This window comes from Phascolarctos cinereus, unplaced genomic scaffold, assembly GCF_003287225.1.
Source record: "Phascolarctos cinereus isolate Bilbo 61053 unplaced genomic scaffold, phaCin_HiC Scaffold_7;HRSCAF=346, whole genome shotgun sequence".
Lineage (NCBI taxonomy): Eukaryota > Metazoa > Chordata > Mammalia > Diprotodontia > Phascolarctidae > Phascolarctos > Phascolarctos cinereus.
Window position 1 is genome coordinate 28,069,727 of NW_027556180.1, and position 15,936 is coordinate 28,085,662.

Consider the following 15,936-nt stretch of genomic DNA (forward strand, 5'->3'; position numbering starts at 1 on the left):
ATAATCAATAATTATGTAATACCTCTTTTAATATACATGTAAAGAATTGTAAAAATGATCAAAGGAGATTTGAAAAATATCCTAACAAAACCCCATACAATCTTAACCAAATGTGGAGTCCTTCATCCTAAGGATGTTATAAGAAAAATTAACACTTCCTTGCCAAAAGAAGGAATAGAATTGATAGATATTCTTAGACTACATGATTAACAGGTTCAAAGTCTATCATAATACTTTCAGAATAAGTGGACATCATTTCCTTGAGTAAAAGTAAAGGCTAATAATAGGTACAACATTGGATTTATCCAATGCAAAAGTACTCTACCACCAGATGGAGCCTATAAAATGGCTAACATCCAAAAGTGGCATCGATAGGCCATCCCCATGGGTGACATCTACATGAATTCTGTCAACAACACATAGACAAAGCAGGGTAGAACAAATGTCTGATGTGCAGCTTTGTCAATGGGAAATGAAGGCATTTGTGATCAGAATTCTAGACCAGGTCATCGTCAACACAAAGTACAGAAAGGTTATTCTTAAAAACCTCAAACTTATCGATCGCTGTAAAAAAAAAAAATTAAAGAAAAGAATATAACTGCAGCCTACAAAAATTTAGCACCTACCTAATATCTAGCAAGACATGGCTTGGTAGTTAGAATTCAATATCGGAACCCCATGGGGACTGACACATGAAAAACCGCCATACTACAAATAAAAACCTACAACTATCGTAAGGATTCCAACCACTAAGGTCAACCTGGTCATTTATCCCAGATTAAAATGTGTATAGGTCCATAATAACTTAAATATAACAGATTCATAAAAACTGAAGAACATTTCAATATGCACTGCCACGTCAAATATTTATAATGCCCAAGCTACATGGAAAACAATGCTTCTAAAATACAGATATCTAACAGAGGATATTATGATGGTAGTTAGGTGGCACAGGAGATACAGTGCCACGCCAGGAAGATTCTTCCTGAGTTCCAGTCTGGCCTCAGACACTTACTAGTTGTGTGTTTGTGGGCAAGGTGCGTAACCCTGTTTGCCTCAGTTTCCTCATCTGTAAAATAAGTTGGGGAAGCAAATAAAAATCACTCTAGTATCTTTGCCAAGAAAACCCCAAATGGGGTCACAAAGAGCTGAGTACCAACAACAAAGGCTGTACAGTAACAGCATGAGGAACATTTCAGTCCTGGTCTGTCTGCAGCCCAAGTCTTACTGAGGATGCTCTCCACAAGCATACACAGGACAAACTTAAATCCTTGTATTTTTTTCAACTCCAAAAAGTATTTACTTTATCCACTTGTTTAACAGTCCATAGAACACTATGTAAAAGAATATTAGTGCTTTCCCAAGACCATTTTTATCTGAACCCAGTGAAAAAAAGATGAGATGAACGAGACAGTAGTAATAACAAGAAGGTTATTCTTAAGGATGCCAGACATATTGATCAATGTAAACCATATCACGAGTTGTTGGAACCTACGAAACAAATCTGCAAAAAATGTAAAAATATATCATTTCTTGGATTTCCAGAAAGGCACAATCAGATGGCAAGAATTATAAGCTAGAACCTCACTATCCTTTATAAACTCATAAACAACAAAACTCGATACTAAAAATATGTATCCCAAAATATCCTTGCAAATTAACAAAATAAATTGTACTAGTGCCAGAGCATCATTACAGAGATGACTATTGCCCACAAGTACCCAGACATAAATTTAAGGGCATGTTAATAGATGTAACCATAACCTAATACTCATAACCTCTCATCTACACGAAGTGGAAAGCTTTCACAATAAAGAGACCTAGATGAAAAAAACATCAAAATCACATAGGAAGAGGATGAGATATGTCATACATATATATATATATATATATATATATATATATATATATATATATATATATATATATATATATATATATATATATATATATATATGTTTACTGGAACTGTATCAAGTAGGCTTTCATTGAGTCTACAAAAAATAAACTTATACCTTAAACAATTTCAATTCAATTTTTATATTACAATATAAAACCCAATATATTTTAATCCAGTAGAGGTTTTAGTCAACTACAAAAAGTAGTTATTTTATCTACCTGCATATACTACATCAAATATGTGTGCATATATACATGAATAATAGTAACATGTCCCAATCATGAAAATATGTGAAGACCATCAAAAAGATGGAAACAATTTTCAAAAGAACATCTATCTGATGTGTTTGATATATAATATATCTCAGATGACCCTAATAACAGTTCTATCAGGTTGATGGTGCTATTTCTGAAATGTTACAGATGAGGAAATTTAGAAGCTATGACTTGATCATGTTCAGAAAACTTTAAGTGTGAGAGGTGAAATTTGAACCCAGGTCTCTTCAGACTCCAAAACCAGCAGTCTTTCCATGACAGTGTGTTGCCTTTCTAAAACTGAAGCAGGAGATTTTTCGATAACAAAGTGGCACCCTCCCTTAGAACTGTTCTTTTTTTTTAAATTTTCATTTAGTAGCTAGAACTACAGCAAAACTTTTATAGCATGACTTTAGTTTTAAATCTGCTACAATTAATTACAGCTTAATTCTAAGACGAGGCAATGGACACCAATTAAGCAGAGTTATCACATACTATATTCATAAATTATCTGTGAAATAATGAAAAATGTGACATGCCTGTGGAGCTGCATTTGTGGTATATGCTGCAAATTTTCCAGATGAGCATTTCAAAAGTAATCTAACACTAACACATATATTCTTTCGTAGGAAAAACTGAGTTACCAATACACTTTGTACTTTGTAACTGGCTCATAGTTCCTTACATAATTTTTTAAAAAATGAATACAACAGATTAATCCATTAAATTTAAATTTGATTTCTATGAATTGAGGCTTACAGATATCTAAGATGACAAAAAACAACTGCTTTCATTTGACATTAACAAAATACTAAGGATAAAATCTTTGCCAAGAAAACCCCAGATGAGGTCACAGTCAGACATGACTGAAAGCAACTGAACAGCAACAGCAAAAGAATAAAATGACAGAAGGAATTTGTATTTACTAATTGTCGGCCCAACAAATACACCATTAAGCTGCCTGAAACAAAAATTATAACAATCCTATCACCAGAAAGATTTTTTTTTAATTTGCAATCATTATCTAAAATGGGCTTAGACTCTTAAAATCTAGCCAATAGCTTACTAAAATATTCAGATTCCTTAAAAGTCTGCCCAATATGACGGATGTTCTAATAAACCTTGTCTTTGGCTGAAAAAAAAAAGAATTATCTAAAATGAATGTGTGTGTGTGTGTTTAATCTTTAGGGGTTTCAGGAAGTGTAGCACACTAATACACTAGTGGAGGATTCATTAATTGGTTCCAACAAATCTGGGAAGCAATGTTAATAAAGTGATAAAAATGTCCATTTTCTTTGCCCCAGAGATTCTAATTACGAGGCACGATCCCACCAAAGGTCAAAAACAGGAAAAAAAAGGGTTCTTAGATAAAGTCAAATATTTACAGCAGCATGTCTATGGTAGCAAAGACTGAGGTACATTGTACAAGAAGAAATGACAAACATGAAAATTTCAAAGAAGCATTGTAAGAGTCATACAAAGAGATGCAAAATGAAGTAAGCAGAACCAAGAGAAAAAATATGCACAATGAAAACAAGACAAATAGAAAGAACAAACAAAAACACCGTTATGTCTGTGGAAATATAATGATCCAGCTTGTCTCAGAATAAGAGATGGAAGTACCACAGGGTACTTTTCTTCCTCTTCATTGGAGAGATGAGGGCCAATGAGTGAGGAACATATTCTATAAACTGTCAAACTCAGTTGATGAGTTGCAGAAATGTTTTCTATAATTTTCTCCCTTCTTTTTAAAATGTTTTGTTATGAGGGATGACTCACTAGGCTGGGGAGGGAGAGGGAGATATTTAGAAATAAAGATGATGTGAAAGGAAATGCTATTAATATTTTAAACATTCTCAGAAAAAGCAAGACATGCAAATGGTAAATGATTATTGAGATTAAATACCATAACTGAAGTAAGGTATCACTAATCGTTGCAAGAACAGAAAGGTCTCTATATAACTCATACACATCTAGATTTTCCTCTGGAAGGAAAGCTTCCTTATCCAAAATATATGTTCCTGCATTAAAATCCTATTCTAATATCTCATTACGACATTAAGATAGCCTTGGGTGCTTTAAAGTTCAAGAAGGTCCTACTAAAATGCAAAAGTTTTGAAGATGGACCCAGTAACAAGAAATTGTGTTTGTGTCCAGCCTGGATTGTTAAGTAGGAGCAGCAAGAAGTGAAATAAATTAGAAACCCTAATGCAAGAAGGCAAACTTAACTTCCAGAGATAGTTCTTTGAACTGGCAGGATGCTTAAATGAATAGAATATAGTTCTGGAAAAGATCACCACATTAAAAATTTTTAAAAAAAAGAAGTAAATAGGACAAAAGAGAGAGGGTAATATTTTATGTTCAGAAGAGATACTCATGTGTGAAAGTTCAGGAACCAGAAGGAAGAAACATGATGGACAGCATCAAGGGTTAGATTAACATCAGCAGAGGCAAAAACAGAATGAATGCTATCATTGTAATACCACCACAAAACAATTAGATGGAAAGAAGAACTGGATGGGTTTGCAAAACAGAGCACAAGGCTGACATAGAAGCATGGAAGACTTCAATGTTCTAGATGTCTACTGGACTTTGCTCTCCTGCCAAAGCATAATAACTAATAATTCCTTGACATGGTTTCTTCAAAAAGAGAAGGAAACAATGATAGGAGACTCTGTTCTTGGAACAAGAAATTCCAATATATTATAGAATAGCAGTCCCCAATAAGCTTGAATAGGATTGGTTCTGGGCTGAAAATGATGGGAGCTTGGGGGAGGGAGAGCAGGGAATGAAGTGAAAAATGAATGTATAAGAGATACACAAAATGTATAAAATGTGTCAGAGAAAAAGGAAGGAAAGTAAGTCTCAATTTGATAATTATTTTAGAGTTTAGGAGAGAATTCAAAGTGTACAGAGAAAGAATAGAGAGCAAGTAGGTACCATGGATGGAAGTTCTATCTTTATACTAATTTTAAAGTCCATTTTAGCCTGATCACATTATCCATTTTTTATAACTATAAAAATTTTACTATAAAAATTTAGATGGTAAAGTAAATAGTAGGGTCAGGAGGCAAGAAATGTTCACTGGTGGTCTGGCTTTGTCTCTATCACCTCTACCTATGCCTGTGTGTGGCACTGACTGCTATGTCTCCAGGAAAGGTAGTGAGGCACTCAAATGTGCACTCCGGGGCATGTCATGAGATTCACTGAGGGGCTGCAGTCTTCTCTATTATCCTGCAGGACACAGAGTGATTCAGGAAGGGACCCTCAGTTTTAGCCTGAACACCACCTGACTTGCAGCATTAGTCACTGGGAAAGACTGCCTAATGATGTAATAGGTCGTAACTAAGTTTAGGGTTGCCCCCTTTGCAATAATTAATGGGTTGTTTTAATTTTTTTCTGAAGCATTTAATGTTTAAAATTCTATCTTTATTGAATGTGTGCGCTGGTCCTTCTTTCATGTTTTCACATGTGAAATCTGTTGGGTTCTTCTTTGTCAGGCTCAGCACTACTGGTATATGGCCTTCTTGGCAACAAAAGAAAGAATATCGAGATTGGACATATGGGGTGAATATGAGAGAAGTCACAAGTGATGCCTGTCAGCAGAGTGCTTATTAATGCATTGCCTGGCATATGATAGATGCTTAATAACACTTATTGACTTAACACCAAAGTTGGGAAACTGGTTGACTAGAAGGATGGTGGTGGTCAAAGCAATGGGGAAATTTGGAAGGGATGGTTTTGGGAAAAAGATAACGAGTTCCATTTTAGAAATTCTGAGTTTGAGTTGAAGATAATCCAAACAGCAGTTGGTGATGTGAGAGTAGAACTCAAGAGGAGGCTGAGGGTTGAATATATAGATCTGTGAATCATCTGAATATGAATTGTAATTGAATACCCAGGATCTGGTGAGAAACCCAAGTATGATAACTCTGGGAGAGAAAAGATGAAGGCCCAAGACAAAGCCATAAGAAACATCTACATGAAAGGGCATGACCTGGATGAAGACCCAGCAAAGGGGAGTGAGAAAGAGTAGTAAGACACTTTCTATACAATAACCTGGTAAAGCAAGCAAAGTATTATTATTATTGTTATTGTTATTCATTATATGAATCAGATCTAGAGTAAGGTAACTTGTCCAAAATCACAGAAAGTGTCAAATATTACCATAATTTCAGGAAAACATCATTATGTTAAATGTCTTACTTTTTTAAATCCATATTTATATACAATCAAAATAAATGACATGATAATAATAAGGAAAATAAAAGAAGAAATGATTAAATACTTTTTCCATTTTGTCCTTTCTTTAAAAAAAAAAAACAAATTACCTAATGTTTTATCTATTTTATTTTTAAACAGGTACTATTTCAGTTTAGCAATGCAATGGTTTATACAACCCTGGGAGGTAGGTGCTATTATGATCCCCATTTTATAAATGAGGAAACTAAGATTGAGGTTTAGTGACTTGCCCAGAGTCATGGGGCTAGTAAGTGCCTGAGGTGCGATTTCAACTCAGATCTTCCTGACTTCAGGCCCAGCACTCTATCTACTGTACCAGCATTCTTTTTACAACTGCAAAACACTTAAAAGAGATTCAGATCACTTATATGACTGCTCTCTAGAGCCTGAAAAAGCTTTTCAAATCCATCCACCTTCAAGACACACAGTATATCATCTACTTCATTGTAGGACACTAGCTCGAACTAGAAAGAACCAAACACAGTGATTTATTGCTCATGTTGCTGAATTCCCCAACATTCTTCACTCTGCTGTGAGATGGTAGGATTTCATCTAGTAACAGTTTTAAATTCTCACCTGAACTTTTTTTTCCCTAGAACGATATTATCTTTCAAATTACCCACCAGAAGAATTCATCACTCTGACAATGTACCATTAATCAGGACACACAGGTTTGATATTTTATGGCATTTCAAGACAGATGACAAGGAGGAACAGAAGTTTCAGGTTAGTTAGAAAAACATTATCATTGGTGGTTGGATCAGTGGGGTATAACATACAAACTGCTGCTACTATTATCTCAAATGCCAACTTACTCATTGAGAAAGCATTAATGATTATCAATAATTCTACACACATTTTTGGAAAGTTCGATCTCCTTCAACTCTCAGAACTGTAACAACTAAAACATCAGGGGGAATCAGGTCCACTTCAAATTCTCAAAATTCAGAACTCGAACTGGCTGAGTCCATTGATTCTAAGTGCTGCCTACCTCCCATTTTCCAAATGCAAAAGAAAAAAAATCTAATTTATCCTTCTCATCTCTGCTCCCAAAATTTTTCAAGAAAAGTAGACAGCATCTCAAACCATGAATCTCCTAAATAATATACAACACCCCTTCTTTTAAAAAAGTATACAAGTCATTCTCATTATAACAAAAAAAAAGACTCAATTTGGTTGTTCTATAATTTTATTAAATAGGGCTGCTACATGGCACAGTAGAGATAGAGCAATAGGCCTACAGTAAGCAAGACCTGGGTTCAAATCCAGCCTCAGATACTTGCTAGCTGTGTGACCCTGGGCAAGTCACTAATCCTGTTTGCCTCAATTTCCTCATCTGTAAAATGAATTGGCAAAGGAAATGGCAAACCATTCCAGTATTTTTGCCAAGAAAACCCCAGATTGGGTCATGAAGAGTTGAACACACTGAAACAACTAAACAACAAATTTTATTAAATTGAATACTTCATGAATTTCGTGAAGTGCTTGGATACTTTCTATGCAACGACCTGGTTGCATAGACTCCCAAATCCTAAGATTCTGTGATCATTGTATTCTTATTATTATTTGAACTATCTTCTAAGTACAGTCCTCTTCTTTCCTGGTTGCTGCCAATAGTTTCTCAAACATTTTCTCCCTCTCATATATCCAAGATACTTTGCTAAGTGTCCTAGGGCAGTTTTCTTTTATTTGAACTAAACTCATTTTCCTAGAATTGGTCAAAATGCCATATTGGCTCTGACTTCATTTATTCAAAAGATATCCATGGACCATTTCATAAGTGTCAGCATTAGAACATTTTTCAGACTGTGTTCCAGTGAAGTCTCCGAATTGGGCTCTGGAGGTGGCCTCTGGTAGCAAAAATTAACACTGACACATTTTACTGATTTCAGAATGACTACAACCGGACTGAAATGTTGGTTTAGAATAAAAAATAACAGTGAGAAAAATTAACTAACAAGATGTTATTGCCTTTCCGTATCATGATAGTTTTTTTCAATGTATTAAGTAGTTACAATCATATATTTAACTATTTTGTGAGCAATGTCTGTTCTTTGAAGAAAAATGCAGAGGAAGATGGAAGTGACGCATGGTACATGCTAATGCAGTTAGTAAGAGTTGTGATCTAAATGCTTCCTTTATAACAAAAAAAAAGATTCACCAGGTGGGAAGAGCTGAAGGGAAATAACTGAAATAAAATAACAACAAAAATAACAACACTCAATAAAGTTAAATGAATATTAAATTATGTGTTTAATAAAAATAGAAGGCTTTTCATCATAGCATCTATGTTCCCCAAATCATCCCACTTTTCTAGAAGGGTAAAATACACCATTCACATCTAAAATCAAGATAAATTTAATGGAAGAGGCAATTCCACAAAGTGAAAGTCACTGAAGCATCTTTGTGTATCCAATATTCTACACGCTTTCATTAGAGGTAGCTGGTTAGGGGTGCAACAGATAGTGTTAGGACTCAAATCAAGAAGCCCTACATTCAAGTCTGGCCTCCAATGCTTACTAGCTGAGTAGCGATTAACACAAGTTATTTAATCTCTACCTGCCTCAGTTTCCTCAACTATAAATTGGGGATAATAATAGTCTCATTTTATTATAGTATATATATCTGTGTATATATATATAATCTGTGTATATATATACACACACACACACATACACTTATGTTATGTTATGTTATGCTGTTATGTTGTTACGTTACGTTACGTTACGTTACGTTACGTTACGTTACGTTACGTTACGTTACGTTACGTTACGTTACGTTACGTTACGTTACGTTATAAAAATACCCTACAGGATTATTGTGGAGATCACAGGAAAAAACATTTGTTAAAAGCATTTAATATGGCACCTAACATAGGGTAGCCACTATAGAAAGGCTTATTTCCCTCCCCCATATTCATTAATAAAGAACAGGAAAATTAACATTCCTACCTCAGAATTATTAAATGTATTCATATGTAACTTTTATATTTTTACAGTTTCAAAGAAATGATAGGGAAAGGATGATCTTAAAAAATGTGAGGAAAAAGCCACAGATAAATATGAATATCCCAGAAAGAAAATCAGGAAAATATCCTGATCTATGTCCATATGCCTATTTTCTATTTTTTAATAAAAGAGGGTTTTAAATGAAAATAGGAAGAGGTCGGTTTTTATAAATGATTCTCTCCCATAAACTTCATTTTTACTGTAATAGTTGACTAAAATGTGGAGAATACAAGATCCCACTGGATTTACTGTGTGTTGACCACGAACAAATCAGGCATTTGCTTCGGCAGAGTAAAGCTCAATCGTAAAGATTCTAATTCCCAACATGCATTTCTCTTACATATGTCCAGGTCATATAAGATTGTTTGATAAAAGCAACAAGAGATAACTTGCTTCAATGATCTCTCTGATTATTAATACCAAGAAAGGCAAACACATAAGAGATACACGTCCATCCAAGGTATCTGTCCACTTTTATGGGAGATGTCTTGCATGAGGTTCAAATGTGATGCTAAATATGCTAAGTTCCCCCAGATGCCCCCACTTAGGGATCATAGTGTTCTAATTATATCCGTCCCAAGAAAACTACAGGGTCTCCTCTACAAAAAGCTGGGATTCTTCAAAAATGATCCGCCAAAAAATCTTATAGGAAAAATGGAACGGTTGGAAAACGCCTATTGTCAGACGAGGACGTGCAGCTGGTGGACCAGTCCATCGGCTGTCTATTGAGTCAGTACATCAGTACATGTATTTGGGGAAAGCACTGCAGATGGCCCATGGTTGGAGCCAAAATGGAATAGAAAGAAGACAGCACACTGGATAGGATTTGTGTGGGGCATTCTAACTATCCCAAGCTGTTTCATGTGCAAAGACCCATCTTTTCAATGAAAATGTTTCTGCAGTGATACTCTATAATTATGAGTACTAAAACATCATATCCCTGAGGAATCTAACTAGGGGTTACCCAGAGGGCAATGGAGAAATGGATGGAGGCTAGAGCTTATTTCCAATAATAATTTAACTTCGAGGAGTAACTTAAGAGGTATCATCACAAAAGCATGCAACAGAAAAAGGCTGGTAATATGGTAAGAATGAAGGTTAACAGTGAGCTCCACTGATACCCAGAAAGTGTCAAGGCTTCCAGCATGGGCAGATGCTCCAGAGAGGGTCTATGAAAGAACAAGAAATGAATGAGAATCACATAGGACGAGAGGTATGGCTGGGGTGTGACCTTTGTTTATAAAAGGAGCACACATGTCAAGAAGTTTGCAGGTCCACTAGGGTACGACATTTATATAATCCTTTGTATTTGCACACTACTTTAATGCCCACAAAATGCTTTGCCCACAGGAACCCTGGTGGTGGAAGTATCATAGTGCCCATTTTACAGGTAAGGAAACTGAATTCAAGATAAGTTAAATACTTATCAAAGACCACATACTATAAAATATGAAAGCCATGATACAAAGCCCTGTTTTCTGAAACTAGATTGAGCATTTTTTCCCCCACTAGACCACCCTAATGCTTAACAGGTTAACTCTTCAACTTGTTGAAAAATTTTAAAAATTAACAGACCTGGACACTAGGTGGCGCAGTGTACTGGTCCTGGTGTCAGGAGGACCTGAATTCAAATCCAGCCTCAGACTCCTGACACTAGCTGTGTGACCCTAGGCAAGTCACTTAACCCCAGCTGTGTGTGAGAGAGAGAGAGAGAGAGAGAGAGAGAGAGAGAGAGAGAGAGTGAGAGAATTTTCTTGGGGGCAGCTAGATGACACAGTGGACAGAGCATTAGCCCTATACTCAGGAAGACCTGAGTTCAAATCTGGCCTCAGACACTTGACACTTACTAGCTGTGTGACCCTGGCCAAGCGACTTCACCCTATTGCCTCGCTGAAAAATGAAATAAAATAAAATAAAATAAGAAAAATGTTAAAATTAACATTTTTTTTCTTACCCTATTGTTTCTTACCCTAGCAGGTGTGGTATAGTAGACATAATCTGCATTTCTTTGATCTGTAATCTAAGAGTGCCTTAGACTCTTTGCACTGGTGAAATATTGCAGTCAATTACAGCACCCTCTGCGATAGCAAAAAACCTGAAACCAAACTCACACCCAAAAATGTAATGATTGAATAATTGTACTATAGGAATGTAATGGAATATTATTGGGCTGGAAGCCATTACAATTAAGAGAAACTAGGGTTAATTAATTAATTACAGTTAAGAGAAATGTGGGGAAATGTGTATGATGTGACACAGAAAAAATAAAATTAAAAAAATAAATTATACAAGTACTGCAATAATATGAATGAAAGCACCTGGAATCTGGTTAACTGTATTAACAGTCCTGGTCCCAGGAAACAGGATTGCAGGCCCATTTTTCCCCCAGTAAATGGGACAGGATCAGATGTGGATGCTTTGCTGGTTTATTTGGCTTAACTGGTTTTTTTGTTTGGTTGGTTTTTGTCCCAAAGGACAGTCTGATGGCAGTTGGTGAGGAGCATATTGAGAAATAACTGTGATCTCTGGAGAAATTAATCCACTTTGAAAAGAATTAAGCAGAAAAAGAGGAAGCTAAGTGACAGGTTGATTTATGAAGAAAATGTCTTGAATAATGATTTTCAACAAATATAAAAATAGGAAAATTCATCAAAAATTAAATACAAACAATATCAATATGAAGACTGTCTATATTCATTTGTAGCCTCTATCAAAGGATTGTTCATTTTTACCTAAAATTTCCAATCATTCCACCAAAAATGTAAAGCCTCATGCTAAAACAAAAATTAACTGAAAAGTAGTATTTAGTGTTCAATGAAATAATTTTAGGAGATACGTGCAAATTATCTGTAGGAGCTTTGGAAATTAATGAAAAATACCCTGTCTTCTAGATGATGAAACATATGCTTTCAAATTTCTCACAAAGAAACAAAAACACATAAAAAGCGTTTCAAAAATCCCAACCTGTGAAAGAGTCGTTCTATGGCGCTTTAGTGCCCCCTTCTGATGGATTCTAGCAAAGCAGGATGAACAATAATTTTCTCCACATTCAAGGCAAACCTTGGAGAAAAAAAAACAGTAAAAGATACTTTTAAGACATGATCCTTAGTGAAATTTCACATAATCATTTCATTTTCTTCTCATTACTTCCCCGACATGCCAAGGTGCCACTCATGATGGAATGCTTAGCAGAAACTATGAAACAATTCATGTAAGTTTTCTTTTTCTTTTTTTGAAAACCTCCCTCAAGCTCTGTTCCACAAATACTGTCAGTTTTTTTCCTCATTGGACTATATTATTTGGTCAGTCAACAAACATTTATTAAATGCTTACTATGTGGTAAGTTCTGTGCTTTTGACTTTTACCAGTAGTCCTCAAAGTAACACCAAAGGATCTTCCAGATGGTCCAAAAATGTAAGGATGAAATTTGCCTTTGTCTGAGAGAGATTCCCAAGCAGCAAGAGAACAAGGTGAACATAGGGTAAACAGTTTTATTCTAAGTATCTTCACTTAGACAGAGTACAATGTGCTGCTTCTGCTGCTGCTGCTGCCGACACCATCAGTACCACATCAAAGAAGAGCAATGCCAACCATATGATGCCTACCCACTGTGTCTCTGACCAGACCTGAGGTGAAGGCACTGACCATACCAATAAGGAGGACTCAGGAGAACAGAGTGGGAGGACCAAGACAGGAAGTCTAATTGTGATATCCTATTTAACACTTTGTTTTTGCTCTGCCCACCTAGACTCTACTCTTCAGCTTCTTCCCATTACCCCTCTCCCCTACATGGTGATAACGAGAGGCAGGTGGCTGAGAACCGAGCACCTCAAAAAGCAGGTTCAGGGTAGTATTTTTTTGCAGTATCTGAGGCTTTTTGTTCTGAAAAAAGCAGCTCACACACAAAACTGTCTGAGAATGGTACTTAAGATCATAGATTTAGAGCAAAAAGGAGCTTTTTTGGTGAAAATTCAATTTTATTTTATTTTTTTAATATAAATTTATTTATTTTTAGTTTTCAACATTTACTACAAGATCTTGAATTCCAAATTTTCACCCCATCTTGCCCCTCCCCCACCCCAAGATGGCATGCATTCTGAACACCCCTTCCCCTAGTCTGCCCTCCCTTCTATCTCTCCCCCCTCCTTCTCTTATCCCCTTCCCCTTCTATTTTCCTGTAGGGCAGGATAGATTTCTGTACCTCATTTCCTGTATTTCTTATTTCCCAGTTGCATGTGGAAACACTTTTTTTGAACATATGTTTTTAAAACTTTGAGTTTCAAATTTTCTCCCTTCCTTCCACCCCAGCCACCCTAAGCAAGTCAATACAGGCCATACATGTGCAGTTATGCAAAACATTTCCATAGTAGATGTGTTGTGAAAAATTGACTCTACTTCCCCTGATGAAAAGGAGCTTCTGAAGGCCATCAGGGCCAACCCCCTCATTCTAGGGTTGAAGAAACTGAGCCCCAGAGAGGTAGGTTATCTACGTAAAAAGTGGCCACGCTCAGATTTGACCCAAAGTTCTCCAAAATAAGCATCATAAGGTTTCCGTTGGCATCCACACAATGTCAAGGGAACCAGAGGAGGGAAGCCCAAGCACTACTTTCTACAGTAAGCCTTCCCTTATCTCCTCAATTGCTTAGTGCTGAGGCTCACAGACCACTCTGAATTTAATTCATTTGCATGCATTTGTATTCATTGACTTTATTTTATACATACTTATGTAGGTCCTCTTTCTCTTCCCAATTAGAAAGTAAGCAGGGATGGTTCCCTTCCTGGTATCTTCCATTTTAAGGACAACTCCCAGACCACCTACGTGTTCATTCTACTCCAGGTTGCCCAGCAGACTCTACAATTGTCTAGCCCACCTCAGAGGCCCTCCTTCTCAGCTCCCTTTTCTGTAGCTTCCTCTTACTTCCCCCGACACTGGAGGGCAGGGACTGGCTTTTATTCTTTGAGATAGCTTAGCACAGCAGGCACACAGAAAGGACTTATTAAATGCTTATTATTGACTTGACATTTTTATTTTAATAACAAATAAGTTAATTTTGCCTATGAATGTGGGTAATGGGACTTAATGCATCAAGTCAAAAGAAGTTTCTTAAAAACAAGAGCTTTATCACAAAACAATCATTATGATGAAAGTCTCCTAATCATCCATTCACCAGAGCTCTAAGAACACTCATACATATTTCACAACTGAGTCTTTTACCTACTTCATCAAGACTTTCTGCCTCATTTTGATTTAAGAATGGTTTGTTACTGGTTGTTTAATTATTTGTTGAGAAGACTTCTGATCTAGCCTTTCTTTCTGCAGTATCACAAACCATCTTTCTCAGGCACCAATTCAGATCAAAGAACTCTTAAAAAAAAAAAAAAACTCAACCACAGCTACAAAAGTATGTCTGCTAGCTAATTAATGTTCCCTGCAATCACTTGAAGATCCTTGAACAAGACCTTCAATAGCTCCCATTCCTGTCTGATCTCTCTCACCCTACCCTGCCTCCTGCATACTCTTTCATTCTGGCACACCCACCACTGGTTCCCTGAATATACCTTGCAAAACACATTTATTTCTTGCAAACCAACAGAAAAATAATTTCTTCTAGGCACAATGTTCTTCCACTTCAATTCAATTAGCTCTAGAAAAATTTGCTCTTCCCATCCTGACCAAGTGTTATGGAATATCTCACAAACAGATGTTGCTGGCCTGACTTTTTTCTTAATAATACTAATGACAAACATTAATGCAGTGCTGTATGATTTGCAAAGTATTTTACATACAATTGTTTTACCATTTTACAGATAAGGGAATAAAAGCTTATTGATGATGAGAACACTCATCTTCCTAAATTCAAATCCAGCCTCAGACACTTATTAGCTGTGTGACCCTGAGCAAGTCACTTAACTGAATTTAACTCAGTTTCCTCATCTGTAAAATGACCTAGAGAAGGAAATGGCAAACCACTCCTGTAGCTCTGCCAAGAAAACCCCAAATGGGCTCACAAAGAGTCAGCCTTGACTGAACAACAATAACAACGACGTGCCTTTCTACATTCGTGCCAGTAAGGTCTAGGCACGCCATTAAATCTGGCAACACCCTGATGCCCTAGATGAGATCTGGTCAATTGGCTTTGCCCAACATCACACTGCTACAGAAGTGGGACTAGAAGCTGAGGCTTCTATATCCTAGTGCAGCCCTCTTTATCTCCAGGCCGTCCTTCATTCTTCTCACCCCTCGTGCATTTATCATTTATCCATATTTTTTCTTCATAACAATGCTTGATTGTCATTTCCTATCCACAGGATCATAATCACTGCTCCATATCTTAGCATCCTTCTAGTCCACCTTTCTAGACAAGAAATTAAGTCTCAGTGAGTTATTTGCCCAAGATCACAGTCAAGACTTGAACTCAGAACCTTTGACTTCCAATTCTGTAGTCTTTCCACTGCATCCCCTACTACTTTTTGGGGGTTTATGTGAGCCTTTTCAACCATCACATCAATTCCTTGACAGTAACTATCTTGA

General features: G+C 36.3%; 1 protein-coding gene across 1 annotated transcript in view; it reads right to left on the reverse strand.

Moving 5' to 3' along the window:
• Positions 1–15,936, reverse strand: part of ZBBX (zinc finger B-box domain containing) — a 122,335-nt gene that overhangs the window by 74,210 nt on the left and 32,189 nt on the right. The window contains 1 exon segment of the mRNA XM_020980125.1: positions 12,369–12,464. Within this exon segment, the coding sequence (XP_020835784.1) occupies positions 12,369–12,464 (96 nt within the window).